Here is a 21168-nt window from a genome sequence, read left to right as displayed (position 1 = left end):
GGACCAACCTTGGGGTGGGACTAACTCCCCACGTGACATCATGAAGGGAAAATCTGAGAACAGCTTGTTTCAGCACACATTTTCTGAAAGGTGGAGAAAGAGAGGGGCAGAGGAAATGGATTTTTCTGATTTATGGGGGGATTGTCCAAAGGCCAGGGGCACATACTTTAGTTAGAAAATCCTGAAAAAGTGTATTCTGCATAATATGTCCCCAGTATGTCCCCCTGGCCTGTCCACAATCCCCTCAAATACCAGAAAAATCCATTCCCTTCCACTACATACATATGAGTCACTACATAGCCAAAAGAAAAGAGTATGGAAGGTAAAGGCTGAAAAAACAATTTTGCAGAGGTAATGCAAAGAGATGAGTCACTATTTTTATTTGTCATGTTTCTGAAAGATGCCATGTTCGCAATTTGAAGAACAAAATATTCAGACTGAATGAGTAAGATGTTTTTATTCAAACAGTGTAATCTCTGGTCTGGGAGTTTCCCAGCACTGACTCTAAAATCAAAACTATTGACTGATGATAACGACACGGCTCCTCTGCAGCTGGGTAATGATTGACAGAGAGGAGGCTTAAAGGTCTAAAGAGGGACGACAGACGTGCAGCACCATTTTTATCTTCAAAGATTCAGGATGAGGATTGAGGTCACTCTTCTGGGCTTCTTTGGCCTGTGTCTCACTGTGGCACTAATTGGACAGGGAATGTAAGTATTTCCATTCAGTGCAGACAACAAGGATGTAGTTATTGCTGCTGATTTTATACAAGGAAATTTTGTATGATTTTTTTTTTTAATTGCACGTACATACATTTATTTCAGGGGGGTGGAACTTCCTGATCCTCCAGCTGTGAACTGTGCCTGGAGCCGCTGGTCAGAGTGGAGCCCTTGTGATCCTTGCACAAGAACCAGAGTGAGTCGAATTAAAACTGAAATCAACACCGTAACTGCATAGCTTCATTTAAAATCCATGTACAGTACAATTAAGTGCGAGACAAGCCAAACATCCATGCAGAGATGGCATCTTTTCTAAAGGTTTATTTTGGGGCATTTTTGTGCCTTTATTAGAGGAGGACAGTGGATAGAGTCGGAAACAGGGATGAGAGTAGGGAAGAGACATGCAGTAAAGGGCCTCAGGCTTGATTCGAACCCGGGTGGTCCCCATACATGGGGCGCGCCTTAACCATTCGGCCACCTGCGCCCCCCAGAGACGGCATCTTTGGTTGAAGTTTAGATACTACTACCACTAGAGTTGCAAACATCTGACTGAAAGCATTATTTCTTTGAAAACAGGCAAAAAAAATTGTTTCATTTTGATTAATTAACAAAATGTCAAGAATAAACTGATGGGAATAAAAACAATTAGTAACAAATGATGAAAGGTCATGTATGTGAGCATATGCCAGTTCGGCACGTCACTGCATCACCCATGGCCTTGTACTGCTCTGGCCTCCTAATGGCAATCATCCAGGCCTTTGCCAGGCCAATGCCCACACACAGTCGCCCCCCAGATCTGGTCCAACCCACTAGGTCCTGGACACCCAGTATGCAAAGATCAGGGTCAGGCTGGGAAAGCCTGCCAAGTGTCCTTGGAGGTGCAGCTGCCGCTCCTGTATCCAGCAGTTGATCCTTTCCATCCCGGCTCTGCTGAGCACGTCAGTATTAGACACAGGGTCTTGCCAATGAGTCCCAAAGGTGCTCTGGAGGGAAGTCATCACAAAACATTCCAACCGAAGTCTCTGGCCATCAATCAGCGTCCAGTCCTCAAAAGAGTCTAGTAAGATTGGGAGGACGAAGGACTGGAAGACTCTCGCTCAGATACTGTGAGTACCATCGCTGCTTGCTCAGCACAACCATTGCTAAACACTCACTGAGCCTCCAGTAACAAGGGGACAAGTCAGCTTGCATTGGTTCAGCCGAACCAGTCCTGAGTGTATCTACCAACACTAGTCTTGCCAGAGCAAGGGCACCTCACCCCAGATAAGGTAGTGATGGCAGTCCCGGTCCCAGGCGCAGCAATGTTCAACCTACCTGACCAAATGCCAGAGCCATCTCCTCGATGACGCATTTAGCAGGGCAACCAGAGCAGTAATAGGTTTTTCCGCCCACACTGGTCTCGCCAGAGCCAGGGCGCCTCACCCTGGACAAGGCAGCGATGGCAAAAGTAAATGTGGAACTGGTCACCTATCTTGGCAGCAGATCAGTGGCCGAAATCAACAGCTGACTTGGTCTTGAGGGCAGAGCAATGGGCTTGCTGGGCAAGGCGTTGTGGCACTCTGGTGGTAATCTAAGCATGGGGATGAAAGTCAGGGTCTTTCAGTCCTCCCAGTCCTTCTATATTCTTGTCAGGTCTGGATGCTGATTGATGCCAAGAGACACTGGCCAGACTCCTTTGTAATGACCTCTCTATTGCAATTTTTGGTGTCGTTAGCAAGACTGTTTGTCTGGTGTTGTTATGCTCAGGAGCCCAAGGAGAGGAAGGATCAACTGCACAATATGGAGATCCTGGGCCTGATCTTGCTCACTGCATACTGGGATCTTAGAGCTCCCTGGTGAAATGGGGCACAGACCTGGACTTTTGCCCTAAGGAGGCCAGAGCAGCACAGAGTCACGGTTAACATGGTGAAGTGCAAAACTTGGATATACTTGCATACTTGACCTGACCTTTGCCCTTAAATGTGTTTATTAATGAAAAAATGACTTAGTCAATGTCATATGTATTTTTTGGTTGAGGTTCTACATTATCTCAAATATTTCTAACAACTTTCAAACCCAGAGAAATCTTTAATTTTTATCATTTCAATGGGACATGTCTTGTTAAGCTGGCTGTCATGATTGAGCCACCGTGACAGACATCTGATACCTGTGATTTACTTTAAAATGAGTTTACAGAATAGCTATAATTTTTTGAAGGTAAAGTTTTGTAGCATTTGCAAATGATTTTAATCTTTTTGTTCCATTTGTTATTTTCAGAGGCGTTCGCGAAGTGCAGAAGTGTTCGGTCAGTTTGGGGGTGACTCCTGTCAGGGATCAGTGGGGGACAAGGAGTTCTGTATAACAGAAGCTACGTGTGAGAGACCACCTCCACCTGTGTGCACCGACCAAGAGTTCCAGTGCGAGTCAGGTACTTCACTACCTTTAGCAATACATTTCCCTTTATCATTAGGACTCCATCACAATTAACCACCAATCTCTACACAGGTACTTGCATTAAAAAGAGATTAATGTGTAATGGAGACTATGACTGTGAGGATGGATCTGATGAAGACTGCGATCCTGTCCGTAGACCCTGTCAGTCAGCAATGGTAGAGAACAACGAGCAAGGCAGGACAGCGGGATACGGGTAAGAGTGGATATTTTTAGGGTTAGCTGCAGAGTTGCACATTATGGGCCGTGGACTAGTTGGCAGAGAAGCAGTAGAGTTGACACTATCAAAGGCAGATATACTGCAGGCTTCAAGCTCTATAACATCACCAGCATGTGTAATGAGTAATTAAAGGGGTTGGATTTTTAGTAACACAAAAAAAAATGTGATTATGACAGATTAACTTTACAATGGACCATGAATATGTTGACCTCCATGGGCCTCCAGTTTGGCTGGGCCCCAGAAAGCTCTCCCCTTTATCCCCCCTTTTGGGCGGCCTTGAATGATATCAATCTTCTTAACCAACCGATCAAGTATACTCTTTCAACCTCAAAGTTCCATCTAAATGAGATAAAATATTATGAAAAGTCTTAGAAGTGTTCTCTGTCTGTTCACCAGAATCAACATCTTGGGCGCAGACCCCAGAATGAACCCTTTCAACAATGATTATTTCAACGGGCATTGTGATCGAGTGAGGAATCCAAACACAGGGCGAGATGACAGACTTCCTTGGAATGTCGGTGTGCTAAACTATCAGGTATGGTGTGTTATTTTTAACTTTATTCCCTTCCCTCTTACCTAACCCTAACACTTAGACTTCGGTTGCCTAACCCTAACCCTCTTTGGGTTTTTTCTTGTATGTGATGTGCTCATTTTAGATTTTTCCACCTCAGTAAATGTAGTTCCAGCAACAGTTGAAGTTTAGAGAAGACCTTTTTTAGACCAGTGTATTTGGACTTTTGGACTTCATCAGAAAACCCATTGCAAATGTACTCTACCTTTATGAACATACATGGCTACTAGATAAGGTAAATGGGGCTCTCTTTTTATAATTTTCCTGTCTATTTTGGTAGAGACATGCACAGCTCCAAAGATAGGCATGCTCCCTATTCTTTAGTTTCCCTACCGTCTCTTCGGTGTGTATGAAGCATACAGTCTGAAAGCCCTGATTTGTTAAAATGCATGCCTAAATTTATATTATACTTGCAAAACTTCACTTCACAACAAGTTGGTTCCTGACTGAATCCTGGCTGGACAGAGCCTTTTCTCTGCAGATTTTGCATGTTCTTCCCATGCACGTCTTCTTTGCAAGCTTCACCCCATAAAGAAAAGACTTGCCCATCAGGTCAGCTGGAGATTCTAAATTGCCCGTAAGAGTGAGTGTGAGTATGAATGTTTGTCTCTTTATGTTGGCCCTGTGAATGACCAGTAACTAATCCAAAATTTACCTGTCTTCTCAGCTGATAACAGCTGGGGTTTTCTCCAGTTCCACAGTAATGGGTAGATGGATGGATGATTGTCTTAACTGCTTGGTTTTCTGCCTTTCCAGACTCTAGTAGAAGAAACTGTCTCCAGAGAGATCTATGAAGACACACACAGCCTCCTGAGGGAAATGCTGAAAGAGATGACGGTAAAAGTCGATGCTGGACTTTCCTTCAAATTCAACCCAAGTGAGCCATCCCTGGCCAACGTTTCAGTGAATGTTGGCCTCAGTAAGCAGTATGAGAAGAAAACAATCATAAAGGAGGTCTCAGAGTACACCAACATCCAGGTAATCATCACTAAGAGCCCAAAATTCACATTTATGAGTTGTAGATACCAAACTAAAAAGGCCATTATATGATTTATCTTCTCCTTTGCAAATTTAGAACAAGAGTTTCATGCGAGTGAAAGGAAAAGTTCAGCTGAGCACCTACAGGCTCCGCTCCCGTCTGCTCCAAGTGGCCGACGAGTTTGTGGAGCACGTTAGGTCTTTGCCTTTGGAGTATGAGAAGGGAATTTATTTTGCTTTCCTGGAGGACTACGGGACTCACTACACCAAAAACGGGAAGTCTGGTGGTGAATATGAGTTAATCTATGTGCTCAACCAGGACAGCATCAAGGCAAAAAGTATGAGTGCTGTTTTGATTTTTAAAAGTTTGATTCACATGATTGAGAAAAAATGATGGGAACTCATCATCTGCATTTTTTTTTTTTTTTTTTTCTTTTTTTTGCAGATCTGACAGAGCGAAAGATTCAAAAATGTGTCAAATTGGGTATTTCAGTCGACTTTGTTACCACGGAGATATCTGATGGGAAAGGACACTACAATAAAGACGACTGTGATGATGTGACCTCTAAAGTAGATGGTGTGCTTTCCTCATTTAATCACATTGATCAGTCATAGTGAGGATGAATAAAGCATAGGGGCAGATCTTAAAAATCTATCTTAATACCATTCTGTTGAAGCTCTGGAAGAAGAGTGGGATACTTCCAATGACTCAAGAAGAGGCAGAAAAATGCTGATAAAGAATGTCATAAATTGTCCTTTGTTAATGTCTATTTTTTTTTTTCAAAGTTTTTCTCTTTTTGCTTTGCAGGGGATGTTAAGGGTAAAGCTGTGGTTGACAAAGTGATGACTTCAGTTAAAGGAGGAACACTGGAGAGTGCCGTTACCATGAGGGCTAAATTAAATCAAGAAGGAGTGATGGACATCGAAACATATCAGAACTGGGCCCGGACCATTGCTGACGCACCTGCACTGATTCACAGTGAGGTAGGGCTGATAGAAGTCTAGCTGTTGCACCATTATTACCCTAATAACACCATTTTAAACAATCCTGGTAATAGGAATATATCAAAATGTTGGTGGATTGGTACGTTTATCGTTTTTGTAAAGGCTTCAATATCTTAACAAGAAGTGTATGGAGTCCTATGAATTTTATACGAACACCCACACCTGGGGGGTGCCTCAGGGGGGGTGCAGGACCCTATCAACCCTGCCCTCTGACGTTGAAGAGATGCACATATTTTTCTAAAAATCACGATTACAAACTTAATGTTTGACGGCATATTAGGGTAGGGATGAGTATCAAAACCACATCCAATACCTACGGAACCAAATTACAACACAGATTTCGATGCTTCATTTTGATATCCTGCTACCCCAAAGAAAAGAAATACCATGTGGAATTTATGTGATTTTCTACCCCATGTTCAATTGGCATCTTTTCAATATACAGTATTTCTATGAATTATTTACAATACCTAGACAGCTTTTATTCTCTTGCTGCTGCACACTATCCTGACACGCCAGATGTGTGTTTCACACATCCATCTGGAAACCCTTCGATATACAGCGTTTGTGAAAGGGCAGAGCCTTTGGAAAAAAAAAACTTGGAGGATGATTGGATGGACATTCTGTCTGTCAAATCTTTATTGGCCAATCAGAGCAACAAAACACGTGACGTCGTTGCGGCTACCGAGGAGTAAACTCCATAGAGAACTGCATAACGCGAACCATGGCGACTGAAGACATGTCAGTACACGACTTTTGTTGTTTTGGAAAGAAAACAACTCACTGCTGTTCTTTGTTCTTCTTTTAACAAAGAAATTTCGTCAAGTTTTAATAAAACTGGCGCTTTGGTAGCATCCACGCTAATCTCGTCCACCCTAACTGCACTGGTCTCTTGTTGCTGCTTGCATAGGTCACGACTCCGCCGCCCCCGAAAGTACTGCCCCTCGTCGCTGATTGGTCCTGTCACTTTCTTACCGGGCCCAAACAGTTCAGACGGGAGCTTTGCAAGATGGATTCGCCAGTAAGAAACGGGCCTATCCATCTGCTTTGCAGGGTTAGCTGCACACGTTTTCTCTCTAAAAAGTACAGATTCAGACAACGTTTAGGTGCCAGTACCATATAAAAAGTATCGATTCAGCACCAATATTGTAAAAAACCCAAACGACACCCAACCTTTTATTGGGGCCAACCTTGACGATTCTTAAAATGTTGACATTTTTGGGAAAATTTGAATTTCTTTGCGATTATAAAGTCATACTTACAAGAAAACAAACTCAGAATTTCAGAGTTTAAAAAGTCAGGAATGGACGAAAAAACACTCTAAACTCCAAGTTTATAAAGTCTTAAACTTTGGCATAACTTAGACACTGAAAAGTTTGAAAACACTTTCAAAACTTTTAAAATCGTAAAATTTACGGAAGTCTAAAAAAAATGAAGTAAAATTAGAAACCAAACTGAAAACAGGGGTTTTGGTGCTCATACACTAACAACTTTTAAAGTAAAATAATTCTTTTTTTTTTCCTTGTAAATTAACCTTAGAACTAGTTTAAACTGTCTTTTTCTTGACATTATCAGATTATTCTTATTTTCTAGTGTGCCTTTATACACTGTAATTACAGTTAATACATAAAGAAAAGAAAAAGTGTTTATAGGCCTATTTTGTTGGGATTTTGTCGATAAAAACAAGTGGGTCCTGGGGGGCTTAGCTTTTCTTAGATATGAGGTGGGGGCCCTAAGGTAATAAAGGTTGGGAACCACTGCTGGGAGATATCTCAAAGTGTACTCAATTACTGGGATAGAACAAAGACTGTCACATGATTTAGTACTTCTGATCCCGATTTTTCTGACTTCTCCTTTTCTTCCAATAAAAGTGTTGAAATTTATATTAAAGGGGACATATTTTACCCCTTTATGACAAGTTTAAATTGGTCTCAGAGGTCCCCAAAACATGCCTCTGAAGTCTGTTGCTGAAAAAACGCTCCAGTATTAGATTTTTACACGTCTACAAACTCCTCTGTTTCAGCCCTGCTCAGTACAAGCTGTTTCTGTGTCTGTGGCTTTAAATGTTAATGAGCTGTCTGACTCCGCCCCTCTCTGGAAGTGGATGTGGCTCTCCTGATCCTTCAGGAGGAGGAGGATCAGGAGAGGACTGCAGAACATTCTTCCAAGTAGGGAGGGCCAACCAAACCTGGGGGTGGGGCTAACTCCCCACATGACATCATGAGGTGGAGAGGGGGGGTTATTCTTGGGGGGCAGATATTTTGTTATATAAGCCTGAAAAATTATATTTGCATAGTATGTGACCTTTAAAGTTATTCCTTAAAAATCTATTGAATTGGTTTATGATAAAGCATATCAAATCCACCATATTCCTATTAACTTCAGCTTCTAGTACCATAAAATGTGGACTGTAAGGGCAGAGATAAGCTTGTGTTTGTATTCAAGACTGTTTACAGTTAAGTCATGATTGTCCTGGAGGATACCACTAGAGGGCACACCAGAAAGTTCAGACTGTTTACAGCTACCTGATGTTTGGGATGTAAACTACAAACATGGAAACACACAAGCAGGTTCCTAGAGTGTTCCCTCTAAAATCAGAGCTCAATTTATTGTATCATCAGTAATCAGTAGTAACACCAGATCAGCTCAGACTGATGGCTGGTGGTCAGAACAATCCATCAGACATCATTTATTTAATATTTCCTCCATGCATGGACATAATGCTGCTGGTGTGTTAGTGTAAGAATTGACCTAGTGACTTCAAGCTGACTGGGCCCTTTGATGTCACCTTTACAGCAGCTGATAAATTCAGAAAGGTGTGTAAAATCAAGCAACTAGCCATGCAGATATAAAATGTGTCGTTCTGAAAAGCTCTGTGACTTTAAGCAAGATCTCTTTGAAAAAGTTTCAACAATTAAAAAGGCTTTAATATTCCCTCGTGTTTCTTTCTGCAGCCTGATCCCATTTATAACTTAGTCCCAGACATGCCGGGCGCTAACACTAGGAGATCCAACCTGAAGCGAGCCACGGCGGAATACATGGCAGAGTACAACGTGTGCAAGTGTAAGCCGTGTCGCAACGGAGGCTCGTTAACCCTGCTGGATGGGAAGTGTATGTGCCTCTGCCCTCACCTGTTTGAAGGCTTGGCCTGCCAGAATTTTAAGGGTGACAAAGTAAATCCCCCAGGTGAGAAAACAATAATGGATAAATCTCAAAATAATAGCAAATCTATGACTACAAAATGCTTATTTTGGACCGTTTTATTTTGCAGCTCCGAGACCCGCTGTTATTGAGGAAGGTAACTGGGCATGTTGGACCCACTGGAACAGCTGTAGTGGAGGAACACGCACGAGGACACGCACATGTAACACAGACGGGCTGCCTGGAGCTGCATGCAGAGGAGACACTAGGAGTGATGAATACTGCTGAACAGATACAGGATCACTTTAAAAACAGAACCTCTCTCCATGTACTCACCAAAACAATACAATACTACAGAAGATACTAGTTAAAATCAAACAACACAGGCACTGATTGGCTCAGTCAGTAGACTCGGGGCTAGGTACAGCTCAAAAAAATAAATATACATCTTTTTGTTACCACAACAATGAAAACTGAAGTCCTAGGGTTTCAGTATTGGCAAAGTTTTAGTTCATAATGACAAGAAACTTCAAGCAAACTCCTGTTAAACACATTTCTTTTAAACAAATAGTGTTGAGAAGTTTCCAAAAAAGTATGACAAACTGAGTTCACACAGCCTTCTATGTTTTAAAAGTTAAAATCATGGTTTCAGAGCTGTGAGCAATTTGGCCTAAGATGCTTAGCTAGTAGGAGAAGAGCGCCTTCTTTGGGTTAGTAATGGATATAGCAGGCTATAAAAGTTTTATTGAATGTAGACGGATTTCTAAATCATCTTGTGATTTGAATTTGTTTATTTAGTGTGTAAAGTATGCACTGTAAATACATGCACATATTTGGTTGGAAAAAAATCCTGTGCACCCATCACACCACTGCTCTGGCACACAAGACCCCTTATGATTTTCTTTTTATTCCAAATGCAATATTCTAATGTCATATTGTTGTTGTTTTTTTTAATTTTTGAATAGATTTTTGGTGACTGTAAGTTCTTGACTGTATTCTGCACATTTTCATGTTTCCTTCTTTAAGTTTCAGCTCTTAAAGGGCTTCTATTTTGGAAACTCAGTTATAGCATGTAAACACTCATATCTTACCAAGTGTATTTGTCTCATTTTTATCTAAAAACACTTCAGTGTCATTAATATAAGCCGCACTCAGTTAAACAGTTCATTTCAGCAGTGTTAATTTCGTCAACTAAAACTATGACTAAATAGAGGGGAATTTTTTCTATGACAATAACTAGACTAAAGACCTTTGCACACTGGGTCTGATTATTTTGTCCAAATTTTTTGCTTGTTAAAAAATAAAATCAAGCTCACGTTGTTCTAATGATGTTTCCACACTTTCGCATCAGTTCAGGTCATTTAAAGGGGTGACTGATGATTCAAATCAGCTTCCTCCTCGCTTGCTCACACCTGCCAGACCCCTCCTCTTTCTCTCCCTCTCTCTCACGCACTGAAACCTCACTTCAAACACCAAAGTTTGCTCATTTATTATGTGGATATCAACCATGGAAATATGACAGATAAAGGCATAAGTTGTAACCTACTCACAGGTCATTACAGAGACTGAATTATAAAGTTGCTCTCTCTATATATCTCTATATATACATTGTACAAATGTATATATACATTGTACAGATTTTCGCAGTGAAGGCAGATAAAACTGCATCGGGTCAAGTGTGCAAGGTCCAAGTGCGTGACGTTTTTTCAGATTATGGATCAGAAAAAAACGCATCCGAGAATAATGGACCCAGTGTGTAAAGACCTTAAGGCTAACAAAAATATATCTGTGATGACTAAAACTCACAAAAAGTAAGTTTAGTTTTCATCAAGATGACTAAAACTAGACTAGAATATAATGTTTTCATCGGACATTCAAATTCCGTGATATTTCTCTACTGGTGGTAAATCTGTCAAAAAATAATGCATCTGTTTCTCTTCTGTCTCTCAGCTGTAGAAAGCAGGGACCCCAGGTTTGGCAGGGTGCAGAGAACACAGTACCATGACTTGGTACCTGATAAGGGCGAGAAAATAAATGCTTGGACTAAAAATAAAGACTAAAATGTGAGGACTTTTTTTGGACTAAAACTAGACTAAAATGTCTTCAGTTTTCGTCAACTAAAACTGAAAAGGTTAGAAATGACTAAAATGTGACTAAAAAGACATTTCATCTAAAGACTAAGACAAAAATAAAAAAAATAGCTGCCAAACTTAACACTGTGTTTCAGAATAGTGCAAGTGAAAAATAAGGCTAAGATTGTTTTATTTGTTTTAAAAATGTTTTCTAATACAGCAAGAAAAATATTTTGTTTTTAGAAATAAGATAAAGATTTCATGTTAAGACTAGAGCTGTGAAAAAATATTGATACGGCAATATATCCCAATACTTTGACATCTGATACAATATCGATACTTCAACTCTTAATATCGATATATATGTTTTTGTTAAAATTAAAAATTCATATTTTAGCCGAGTTGTTAGTAAAATATGACTTCAGCACCTCCAATGCGGTAGATGGCGCCGAAGAGCTACTCTGCTGTATGTCGTCATGGCATTTCCTGTAAAAGCAGTCAGAGTGCATAGGTGAAAGGAGCGAACATGGCTGACAAAATAACAACACCTGCACAATTCAAAGCAGACGTTTGGAAGCACTTTGGCTTCAAAGTTAAAACGGGGAGCACAAACAGAGAGTTAGAGAAAGGAAATGCAGTTTGCAAGCTCTGTCTTGTTGCCATGAAATATAGCGGGAACACCACCACCGCATTGTGTGATTTACATATACATCATCTCTATATTTTTCCTACTTAACTGTGTAGAGTATCGCATTATATCACAATATCATGATATCCTGATATATCGTGATACTATTATATTGTGACCCAAGTATCGTGATGCGTATCGTATCGTGAGGTTCTTGCCAATACTCACCCCTAGTTAAGACATAACAAAATACACTATTTGGGCCAAAAATATTTCACCATTCCAGTGAGTTAAAAATATTCAGGTGTTTCAATCAGACCTGTTTCCACAGGTGTATAGAATCAAGCACCTAGCCATGCAGTTTCCATTTGTGATCCTAAATGGGTTGTTCTGAGGAGCTCAGTGACTTCACTGAGCTACGAAGGCAGCTTCCACAGCCAATCACAGCTCTTTCTCTCAACCCATTAGTGTATTTAAAAATGACGTACTTTGCAATAATCCCTGCTTGCATTAATGCTGATGCACCATGCCGCTGCTGCTGCTGACAAAGCTTAACATCCTCCACCCCAGCCTCCTCCTTTATAGCATAAAGCGTGTTTCACCCTTATATTCAGATTATGCTACTATGGATTATTTGCTTTTGAACTAATTTTATTGTATACAGAATGCGTTGTCATTAATGTATCCATTTATACAGGGGTTTCTAGCTGTGCCTGAGCCTTCTCCGCCAAGTAAAACTGCATTTTGCAATAAAATGGTAAAATGTACAGCAAGAGTGTTCCTGACTGAAACATGTTTCTGTTTGTTTAGCTACATCTAAGGTCCAAACTGCAACAGTTTTTGTTAAATATACTGGAGTTGTTGAAAAATCTCTGAAATGTGGGTTATGATTTCTCATGAAGGAGGAAGGAGGTGATGGTGGGATCTGAGGTTAGTCCAGTTAAGAACTGCTGGCTTATATCAGTGTAACAAGATATTTTGACTAATTAGCCAAATAGAACTTGTTCCATCAAAATTTTGGCAGTGAATGTGACATCCAACATTTTTCTGAAGTCTGTGCAGCCTTTCACTGCCCACAGCGCCCTGCAAAGACAAAACAGCATGTTCAGTTCAATCATTAATCAGATTTATATTTAGATCCAAAAGAACTTTGGCTCTTTGACTGCAAACAGCCCAGTGTTTTTCCACTTTGGCTCTCTTAAAATAGTGTCCGGCTCAAGTATGTATTAATGGGCAAATAACTCATTTTTAAAAGCACAAACACATTCCAGCTGGCCGTGCTGGGCTAACGAGAACCAGATGAGTGAAAGCATGAGGAGAAAGACACAGGAGAGTTTAAGGTGTTGGACGTAAACACAACATAAAGACGGACATTATGTAGACGCTGTTTTTCTTACTGACCGTATAAAGTTAAAGAAACCTACCTGATGATACAGTTTCTCTGTACTGGTGCACTCTGGGAACAGGAAATAGAGCGAGTGGAAGGCACTTCAGTAAAATTGGAGCTCATTCTCTGGAGACACAACTAAAAACAAAAGGAGAACCATTATACAGGCTTCTTATTCATACTGGAAACCAGGCTGTAATGCCAAAGCAAATAATGGTTAAATAAATCTCATTCAGTATGCACTTTTATCTGCTCTGGAGGAGTTTTACATGTGTACTGGTTAAATTTGAGGAGGGGAATTTTTCAAATAACACTAACTGAGGTATAACAATTATTTTGAGTCCTATTATTCTGTGGTTGACAACTTTGAAAGCTTTCCACTGTTTGTGCAACTCGTTTCTGCTCCCCCTTGCTCATAGCTCTGGTTATATTTCATTCAGAAAGAATTCAGATCCCCTTCGCTTTTTGCAGTTTTGTTATATTGCAAAAATGAAGTATTGACATAAGTATCCAGATACTTTGCTAAAATACTTGAAATTTATCTCGGGTTCCTCCCATTTCTCTGGATCGTACCTTGGATGTTTCTACACCTTGATGAGAGTCCACCTGTCATGAGGTCAGAGCTGCCTGCAGAGGTCAGGGACGGGTTTGTTGCAAGGCACAGATCTGGCAAAGGCTTCAAAAAAGTTCTGCTGCACTGAAGGCTCCCAAGAGCAAAGTGGCTTCCAGAATTGTCAATGGAAGAAGTCTGACTCTTCTAAGAGCTCGTCGCCTGGCAAAAATGAGCAATCAGGAATGAAGGGCCTCAGTAAGAGAGGTGACCAAGAACCTGACGGTCATTCTGACTGAGCTCTGGATATCTGGTACGGAGAGACGACAGAGTTCCAGAACCACAACCATCACCACAGCCTTCCAGTGATCTTAATTTTATGGCAGAATTGCTGAAGCCTCTCCTTAGTGCAAAACACATGAAAGCCCACTTGGAGTTTGCGAAAAAAGCTCCTGAAGGATTTTCAGGCTGAGAGGAACAAGATTCTCTGGCTAACGAAACTAAGATTGAACTCTTTGGTCTCCATTCTAAACAAATGTGTGGAGGAAATCACTCATCACCTGACCTACCATTCTAACAGTGAAGCATGGGAGAGGCAGCGTCATGCTGTGGGGGTGTTTCTCAGCATCAGGGACTGGGAGACTGGTCAGGGTTGAAGGCAAGTTAAATGCACCAAAGTACAGAGATATCCTCAAAGACAAACAACGCTCAGGACCCCGAGCACACAGCCAAGACAACACAGTAGTGACTTAGGGACGACTGAGTGTCCTGGATTCACCCAGCCAGAGCGCTGGCTTTAATCCCATCAAACATCTGTGACCTGAAAATGACTGTCCTCTCACAGTCCCCATCCTACCTGACTGAGCTTGAGAGGATGAAAATCCCCTAGTCCAGGTGTGCAAAGCTTGTTGGGTCATAATCTAAAAAGGCTAAAGGCTGTATTTGCTGTCAAAGGAGCTTAAACTTTGAACTAATGTCAATGTGATATTTCAGTTTTTCTTATTAAAGATATGCAAAACTTTTCTAAAATTGTTTACTATTGTCAGTATGGGGTACTGAGAGTTACAGAAGAGTCTAAATTTTTCATTTTACCTGTGACAAAAAGAATTCTGAGATTAAAGGGAGAATTCTGAGATTAAAGACGGAATTCTGAGAAAAGAGTCAGAATTCTGAGATTAAAGACGGAATTCTGAGATGAAAGTCAGAATTTTGAGATTAAAGACAGAATTCTGAGGAAAAAGTCAGAATTCTGAGATTAAAGACGGAATTCTGAAAAAGAAGTCAGAATTCTGAGAAAATAGAATTCTGAGATTAAAGATAGAATTCTGGGAAAAAAGTCGGAATTCTGAGAAAATAGTCAGAAATCTGAGATTAAAGACAGAATTCTGAGATTAAAGTCAGAATTTTGTGATTAATGCCAGAATTCTGAGAGAAAAATTTGGAATTCTGAGATTAAAGACAGAATTCTCAGAAAAAAAGTTGGAATTCTGAGAGTAAAGTCAGAATTTTGAGATTAAAACCAGAATTCTGGGTTTAAAGTTGGAATTCTGAGAAAAAAAGTCAGAATTCTGAGATCACAGTCGGAATTCTGTGATTAAAGTCAGAAATCAGAGATTAAAGTCGGAATTCCGAGATTAAAGTTGGAATTATGAGATTAAAGTCAGAATTCTGATTTATATGAAGAATTCTGACTTTAAATTCAGAATTCTGCCTACAACCTCAGAATTGTCTTTATTTTCTTTGGCCCTAATCCTCTTCCATGGAGTAGAGTAATGAAATGAAAGGTCATTTTAACAACAGTCACTCCAGGCTGCAACATAACTGATGTCTGATTGGCTGTTTAACTGCCATGCTGTAGTTCTACTCTAATACCGTTTTTGTGGAGTGCATCTTTGACCTTTATCAACCAGGTATCATTTGTGTCATGTGTGTAGTCGCCCCCTGCTGGCCATGGTAAAGACTGCAGTTTAAGGCCCATGTCAGTGGGCCTCCCTCATGAAACCAGAGGTTTGTTTAATCCCTGTAGTAACCTTACAGCTGCAACAGTTTTCATCTCTGCTAAACATGCTTTAATGTTGTAAATGTTTCTAAAATTTCAGTACCTATGAATGGATTAACTCCATGGGTAAACTCTGAATAATAGACAATTTGCTCTCACACTGGGTGATCACTTTAGCTCAAAGCCTTTTCTTTCCATGTTTGCTCATGGATTTACACTCAGTCATTTTGCGCCAACACTGCAGGCTTGAGTGGAGCTCCTCGTGCCAGAGGCTCAGTTAAACAAACAGTACCAGTGAGTGTGCCGTTGCAGCCTTGCACAATATTTAGGAATGTGCACAGACCTGTAAAAAGGAAATTTGATTATCACAGGCATGCTTGTGGAAAGCGGGAATTCTTGACATGATTTATCCAAAGTATCATGATTAAATGAGTCATTAAAAGTTTTGTGTTGAGTACAGAATTCCTTTTTAAAATGACCGGAGCAGCTTTCGTCCCTCTGGCCCCTCTTTTATTACTTCTCCCTCCTCTCAGTAAGTTTTCTAAGAATATTGTCTCCCATAGATGCCAAAGATTATGTGTGTGTGTGTGCATGTATCAGTGTGTGTGTGCAGTGGGGGGTGATGAATGCATACTTGAGAGGTAACCACTGGGGGTGGGACCCCCTGGCCTTTAGGTTGTCAGCATAATGGAGTAAAACTTTGGGACCTTATTGAGCTCCAGGGAGACCCCATTCACCGCGGACAGCAACCCAGCCTGGGGCCATTATCTTAGGCTAAAATGTTTTGTTCTTCCTTCAGCCTTGGACAGAACAGTTAGCACCAAATAATGAACCCTTCTGCATCGATAGACTGCCCGATTCTCATATTTACTTAAAGTATAAACTGAAGAACAAGGAGATTTTTGAAGAGAGCATGAAGACTTTTTACATCTGTGGGAGGAAATTCATCAAACAGGCATCTAAAAGTTTCGATTTCCAGACAGATCTGTGAATATATTTATCCGCTGCACAAACACGAGTTTACAGAGAAAATAGAAGATTATGGACATACTTTTAAAACACCGCCTCACTTTGTAACAAACAAGTTTTTCAAGACAAGTTAACAAGTTGAAACTGGAATTAACTTCATGAAACTTGTTAACTCCAGTTGACAACCATGAATTTATTAGCTTGTTACTGTTTGAAGACTATTTAAAGGTTTTAAAGGGTTTTCCTTTTAGAGAGCAGCTGCTTTCAGAGTTTGACATAGAAGATACAGTAGCCCTAAAGGGTAAATGCAACAAAAGTTTTATTCAAATAAAAAAAAAATTCAGTTAGCACGAAATATTTAATGGAATGCAAAATTCTGTCACAAGACTCAAACATTTCACAAAAAAACTGAACACATTTCTTGCACAACAAAAAACATTTAACATTTATGTCTGTTTTATATGTATGTTTCACAGAGTTTTTCAGTTTCAAGGCATATTTTTATGTTTAGGAAATGTTTTTGCATTTCATGCTATGTTTGCATGTTTTACGTTTTTGAAATATCATTATGCTCCTTGCAATGGTTCTTGTTCTGTTGAGTGCTTTTGCATTTTATTAAACTGTGTTCGCATTTTTCTGAAATACTTTTAGATCTGTCATGTTTTTTGCATTTCTTGTGTTCATGTTTCCAGATGGGTTTTTGTTGTAATTGAAGTGTTTTTGCCTTTCAGTTTTTTGGTATCATTACCTAAAGCTTTTTTATATGTCTTGAAAATTATTTTCAGAGTCTAAGATGTTTTAGGGTGTCTTTAAATATATTTGAATTAACTATATGTTTTTTTCTGCTAATATGTTTTAAGTTTCATGAAATACTTTTTTCATTCTGTTTTAATCCTTTTTTAAATTTTTCATCAATACCATTATTTTTAATGATTTCTTCATCATATTTTTTAGATTAATTATTTTTAATTTTGTGATTTTTTTTTTCAAATTTTCCATTTATTTTGATAATTTTTAATATCTTTTTAATTTATTTTTTCTTTTTAAGTTTTTCATTATTATTATGATATGAAATTATCCTTTAATTTTTTTATTTATCTTTTAAATATTTATTATTTTGTATCTATTCTTCAATTTATTTTTTATCATTTTAATCGTCTTTATTTTCTAATTTATTATTATTATTGTTGTTGTTGTTGTTGTTGTTGTTGTTGTTGTTGTTATTATTGTTTTTTTTTGTAATATTGTTAGTAATGTTATTATTATTATTTTGGTGGTTTTTAGTTTTTATTTTGCTTGATATAATGTTCTTATTTAACTATTTTCTAAATTTCATGAAATATTTTTGTATATTTGAAATATTTCACCAGTTCTTGAATTTTTTTTTAATTTATTTATTTATTTATTTATTTATTTATTTTAGATTTGTGAAGTTGGTTTGGGTTTCCTGATATTCATGCATCCCCAATGTAATAAATAACTGATTTATTTATATTAGAGTTTTATGTTCAATTTATTATTTTGTGAAATCTTTTGTGTTCCTTGAAATTGTATTTTACTGAATTTGCCTGAATTTTGTGAATATTTCTGCATATGTAAAAAGTTTTTTGCAATTCTAAAATGCTTTTGTTGCTTGTGATGTTTTCATGTCCCTTTGTTTTTATTTTTAATCTTTTTTTGCCTCTCCCCAATTTTTTTTTTTTTTTATTGTCTTAAAAATATTATTACATTTTGTTAAATGTTTTTATGTTTGATGAAGCCTTTTTTATTTCATTATTTTTCCATGTTAAGTCAAATGAATTTGCAGTTGACCTTTAGGGCCACCATAGAAACTTTTTCAAGCCCTGATATAAGAAAATAGAAACACAAACATAACCCATTATGCCCAAAAACAGCAACAGTAGAGTCAGTATTGTTCATAAACAGATATTTAACAACAAAACTTAAAGTTTGTGGGAACAGTAGAAAGATTTTAGTTTCATTTTTGAATCTTGTGTTAAAATTCACAACCTTCTTCTGCTGTTAAAAACATCTGGATACTTTTTGAGACTTATCAGAGAAAATTATTTTAAGTTACTTCATTCAAAGTTAACTCAAATCATAGCGAGTAGTTTCTCACAGACTAGAAAATGAATGGGTTTGAAACAGGAGCCATTGTGGTCTCCTCTCATAAACATATAGTCCCTGCATTGAGAGAAAAAGAGGTAAGGGATATTTTTTACAACAAAAGCCTTTGGAGGGTCTGAAAGGAGCCCCCTCACTCTCCTAAACGCCTCGACACAGTTGGAGTTTGCCCCCTCCCCACTTCCCCGGGTCACTAAAGGCATTGAAGTTTTAAGGGGCTGCCACGGCAGATTACTCCACACAGCTGTCCCAGCACCGTGGAAATGAAGTTATGCCCCCTTGTCAGCTAGGTTTTGTGTTCCCCCTCCTCCAGGGCCCTCAAACTTCACACCCGCGCTCTCTGGCCGGGCTGCAGGAGGGACGAGGGGAGGTAACCGGAGGACAATTCCTACCCAGCCATGGCCGAGAGAGGGGGCCCGATTGGTTGATTAGATATTCCTAGTTTGCATCATTATTCAGAGAGGCTCGAAATCCCTGACATTCAACCCAGCGCAGCCCCTTCCCCCATGAACCCTCAATCATAAATCAACCCCTCCTCCACCTTTCCCACCTCTCTTAAAGCTCAGGGTGCTGTTTTCCTCAAGTCCACCCCCAAAAACCTCCAATTACTGAGGGTCACCGTGGTTTTACTGCTTTGCTTTGCTTCGAGTAAGTTTGTTTATTTTTGGTCAAGGCTGAACAGTAACACTCGAGCATGCAGCAACATCCTAAGAAGTTAAGTAACATTTGAGAAAGGAAATAAAACATGCTTATTATGAAAAGCTGGACTTTTAAATCCAACTGTGCACAGTTTCTAGTAGGACTTTTACTGATGCAGTTGGAAGACATGGCTAGTCTGATGTCACCTTCAAAAGACAGAAAACTGAACCCTGCACATGCATTTTTTTCTCTAAAAACCATATCAGCTACATTTGATGCTGCTAACGTCACAGATACACCAACGTGACTCTGTCCCCCTCCCCACTCACACTGCTCCCTCCCAGGTATTGCAATCTCCGTCTTAGTTCAGCCCAAAGGTGCTCAATGGGGTTGAAATCAGGGCCAGTCATGTTCTTCCCCATCAAACCCATCAAACCATGTCTTTATAGTCCTTGCTTTGTGGTCTGTCTCCAAACTGTTGCCACGAAGTTGGAAGCATAGCATTGCCCACAAGGTCTTGATATGCTGAAGCACTGGAGATAAGGGGCCTAAACCAAACCCTGTCAAACAGCTGTGTACCATTATCCCACCTCCACCAAACTCCACAGTCGGTGTGCTTTACTCCATCTTTTGGCTTTGGACTTGGTGATGTGAGGCTTGCAGGCAGCTACTTCCATGAGTAGCTCACATTAATGCCAGTTATGGATCAGCAGAGCATGGGCGACTTTCACACACCATGTACCTTTGAGGTCGTTGACCCTGCTCTATGAATTTATGTGATCTTCCACTTCACAGCTGAGTTGCTGTTGTTCCTCAACTCTTCCACTCCATAAAATTGTGGCGACTGACTGTGGAATATCCAGCAGATGAAATTTCACTGTCTCATTGCAAAGGTGGCATCTATCACAGTACCACACTTGAAGTGGCTGGCTTCTTCAGAATGACCGTGACAGTAGTTTTCCTCGTTGTGTGGCTTATTTGGAGTCATTTTGGTCATATTAGGCTCTCTAAAGCTGATTTCCTGTGATTGAGTTGGCCTGTTTCAGCACTCGGACATGTTTGAGGTGAGTATTGGCCATCGCCAGGGCTGCCCCTGGGTTTGCAGCGTGTGAAGCGGCTAGTATGAGAATAAGCACCTCCAAGTCTGAGGCCATGGTTCTCTGCTAGAAAACGATGGGTTGCCTTCTCCAGGTGGGGAGTGAGTCTTTGCCCCAAGTGAGTGAGTTCAAGTATCTCTGAGTCTAGTTCACGAGTAAGGGTAGAATGGAGTGAACATTTACATGAACACTACGACAGAGTACATTTACATGAACACTCCCACAGACAGTACATTTACATGAACGCTCCACAGTCAGAAAGTTTATATGATTGCTCTGACACTCAGTTCATTCACAATGCTCTGGCAGTCAGTGAAGAGGGAGATGAGCTGAAAGGCTAAGCTTTTGATTTACCGGTCAATCTATGTCCCAACGCTCATGAACTCTGGGTAATGACAGAAAGAAGGAGATTGCAGGTACAAGCAGTCAAAATGAGGAGGAGCTCGAAGTAGAGTCGCTGCTCCTTCATCTCAAAAGGAGCCAGTTAAGGTGGTTCAAGCGTCTGTTCAGGATGCCTCCTGGGCGCCTTCCTGTGGAGGTCTTCCGGGCGCATCCAGCTTGGAGGAGACCCCGAGGCAGACCCAGAATTCGCTGGAGGGATTATATATTCCATCTAGCCTGGGAGCACCTTGGAATACC

General features: G+C 39.9%; 1 protein-coding gene across 1 annotated transcript; it reads left to right on the top strand.

Moving 5' to 3' along the window:
• The first annotated feature begins 559 nt into the window (after window positions 1-559).
• Window positions 560-10390, top strand: c9 (complement component 9). Its single transcript, XM_041810642.1, has 11 exons — window positions 560-710; window positions 825-915; window positions 2976-3126; window positions 3204-3345; window positions 3766-3904; window positions 4697-4918; window positions 5016-5256; window positions 5364-5495; window positions 5727-5902; window positions 8878-9109; window positions 9195-10390. The coding sequence occupies exons 1-11, from the start codon at window positions 640-642 to the stop codon at window positions 9350-9352; spliced, it is 1755 nt and encodes a 584-aa protein (XP_041666576.1). The 5' UTR covers window positions 560-639; the 3' UTR covers window positions 9353-10390.
• Window positions 10391-21168: the final 10778 nt, after the last annotated feature.

Source organism: Cheilinus undulatus, linkage group 17 (assembly GCF_018320785.1).
Source record: "Cheilinus undulatus linkage group 17, ASM1832078v1, whole genome shotgun sequence".
Lineage (NCBI taxonomy): Eukaryota > Metazoa > Chordata > Actinopteri > Labriformes > Labridae > Cheilinus > Cheilinus undulatus.
This window is presented reverse-complemented; position numbering and strand designations above follow the sequence as displayed.

Excerpts from the sequence above, each read along its gene's own strand:
- c9 (XM_041810642.1), top strand. The coding sequence starts at position 640 with ATGAGGATTGAGGTCACTCTTCTGGGCTTCTTTGGCCTGTGTCTCACT. Across the intron at positions 4,919-5,015 it reads CAGAGTACACCAACATCCAG|AACAAGAGTTTCATGCGAGT; the intron begins GTAATCATCACT and ends TTGCAAATTTAG. Across the intron at positions 9,110-9,194 it reads TGACAAAGTAAATCCCCCAG|CTCCGAGACCCGCTGTTATT; the intron begins GTGAGAAAACAA and ends TTTATTTTGCAG.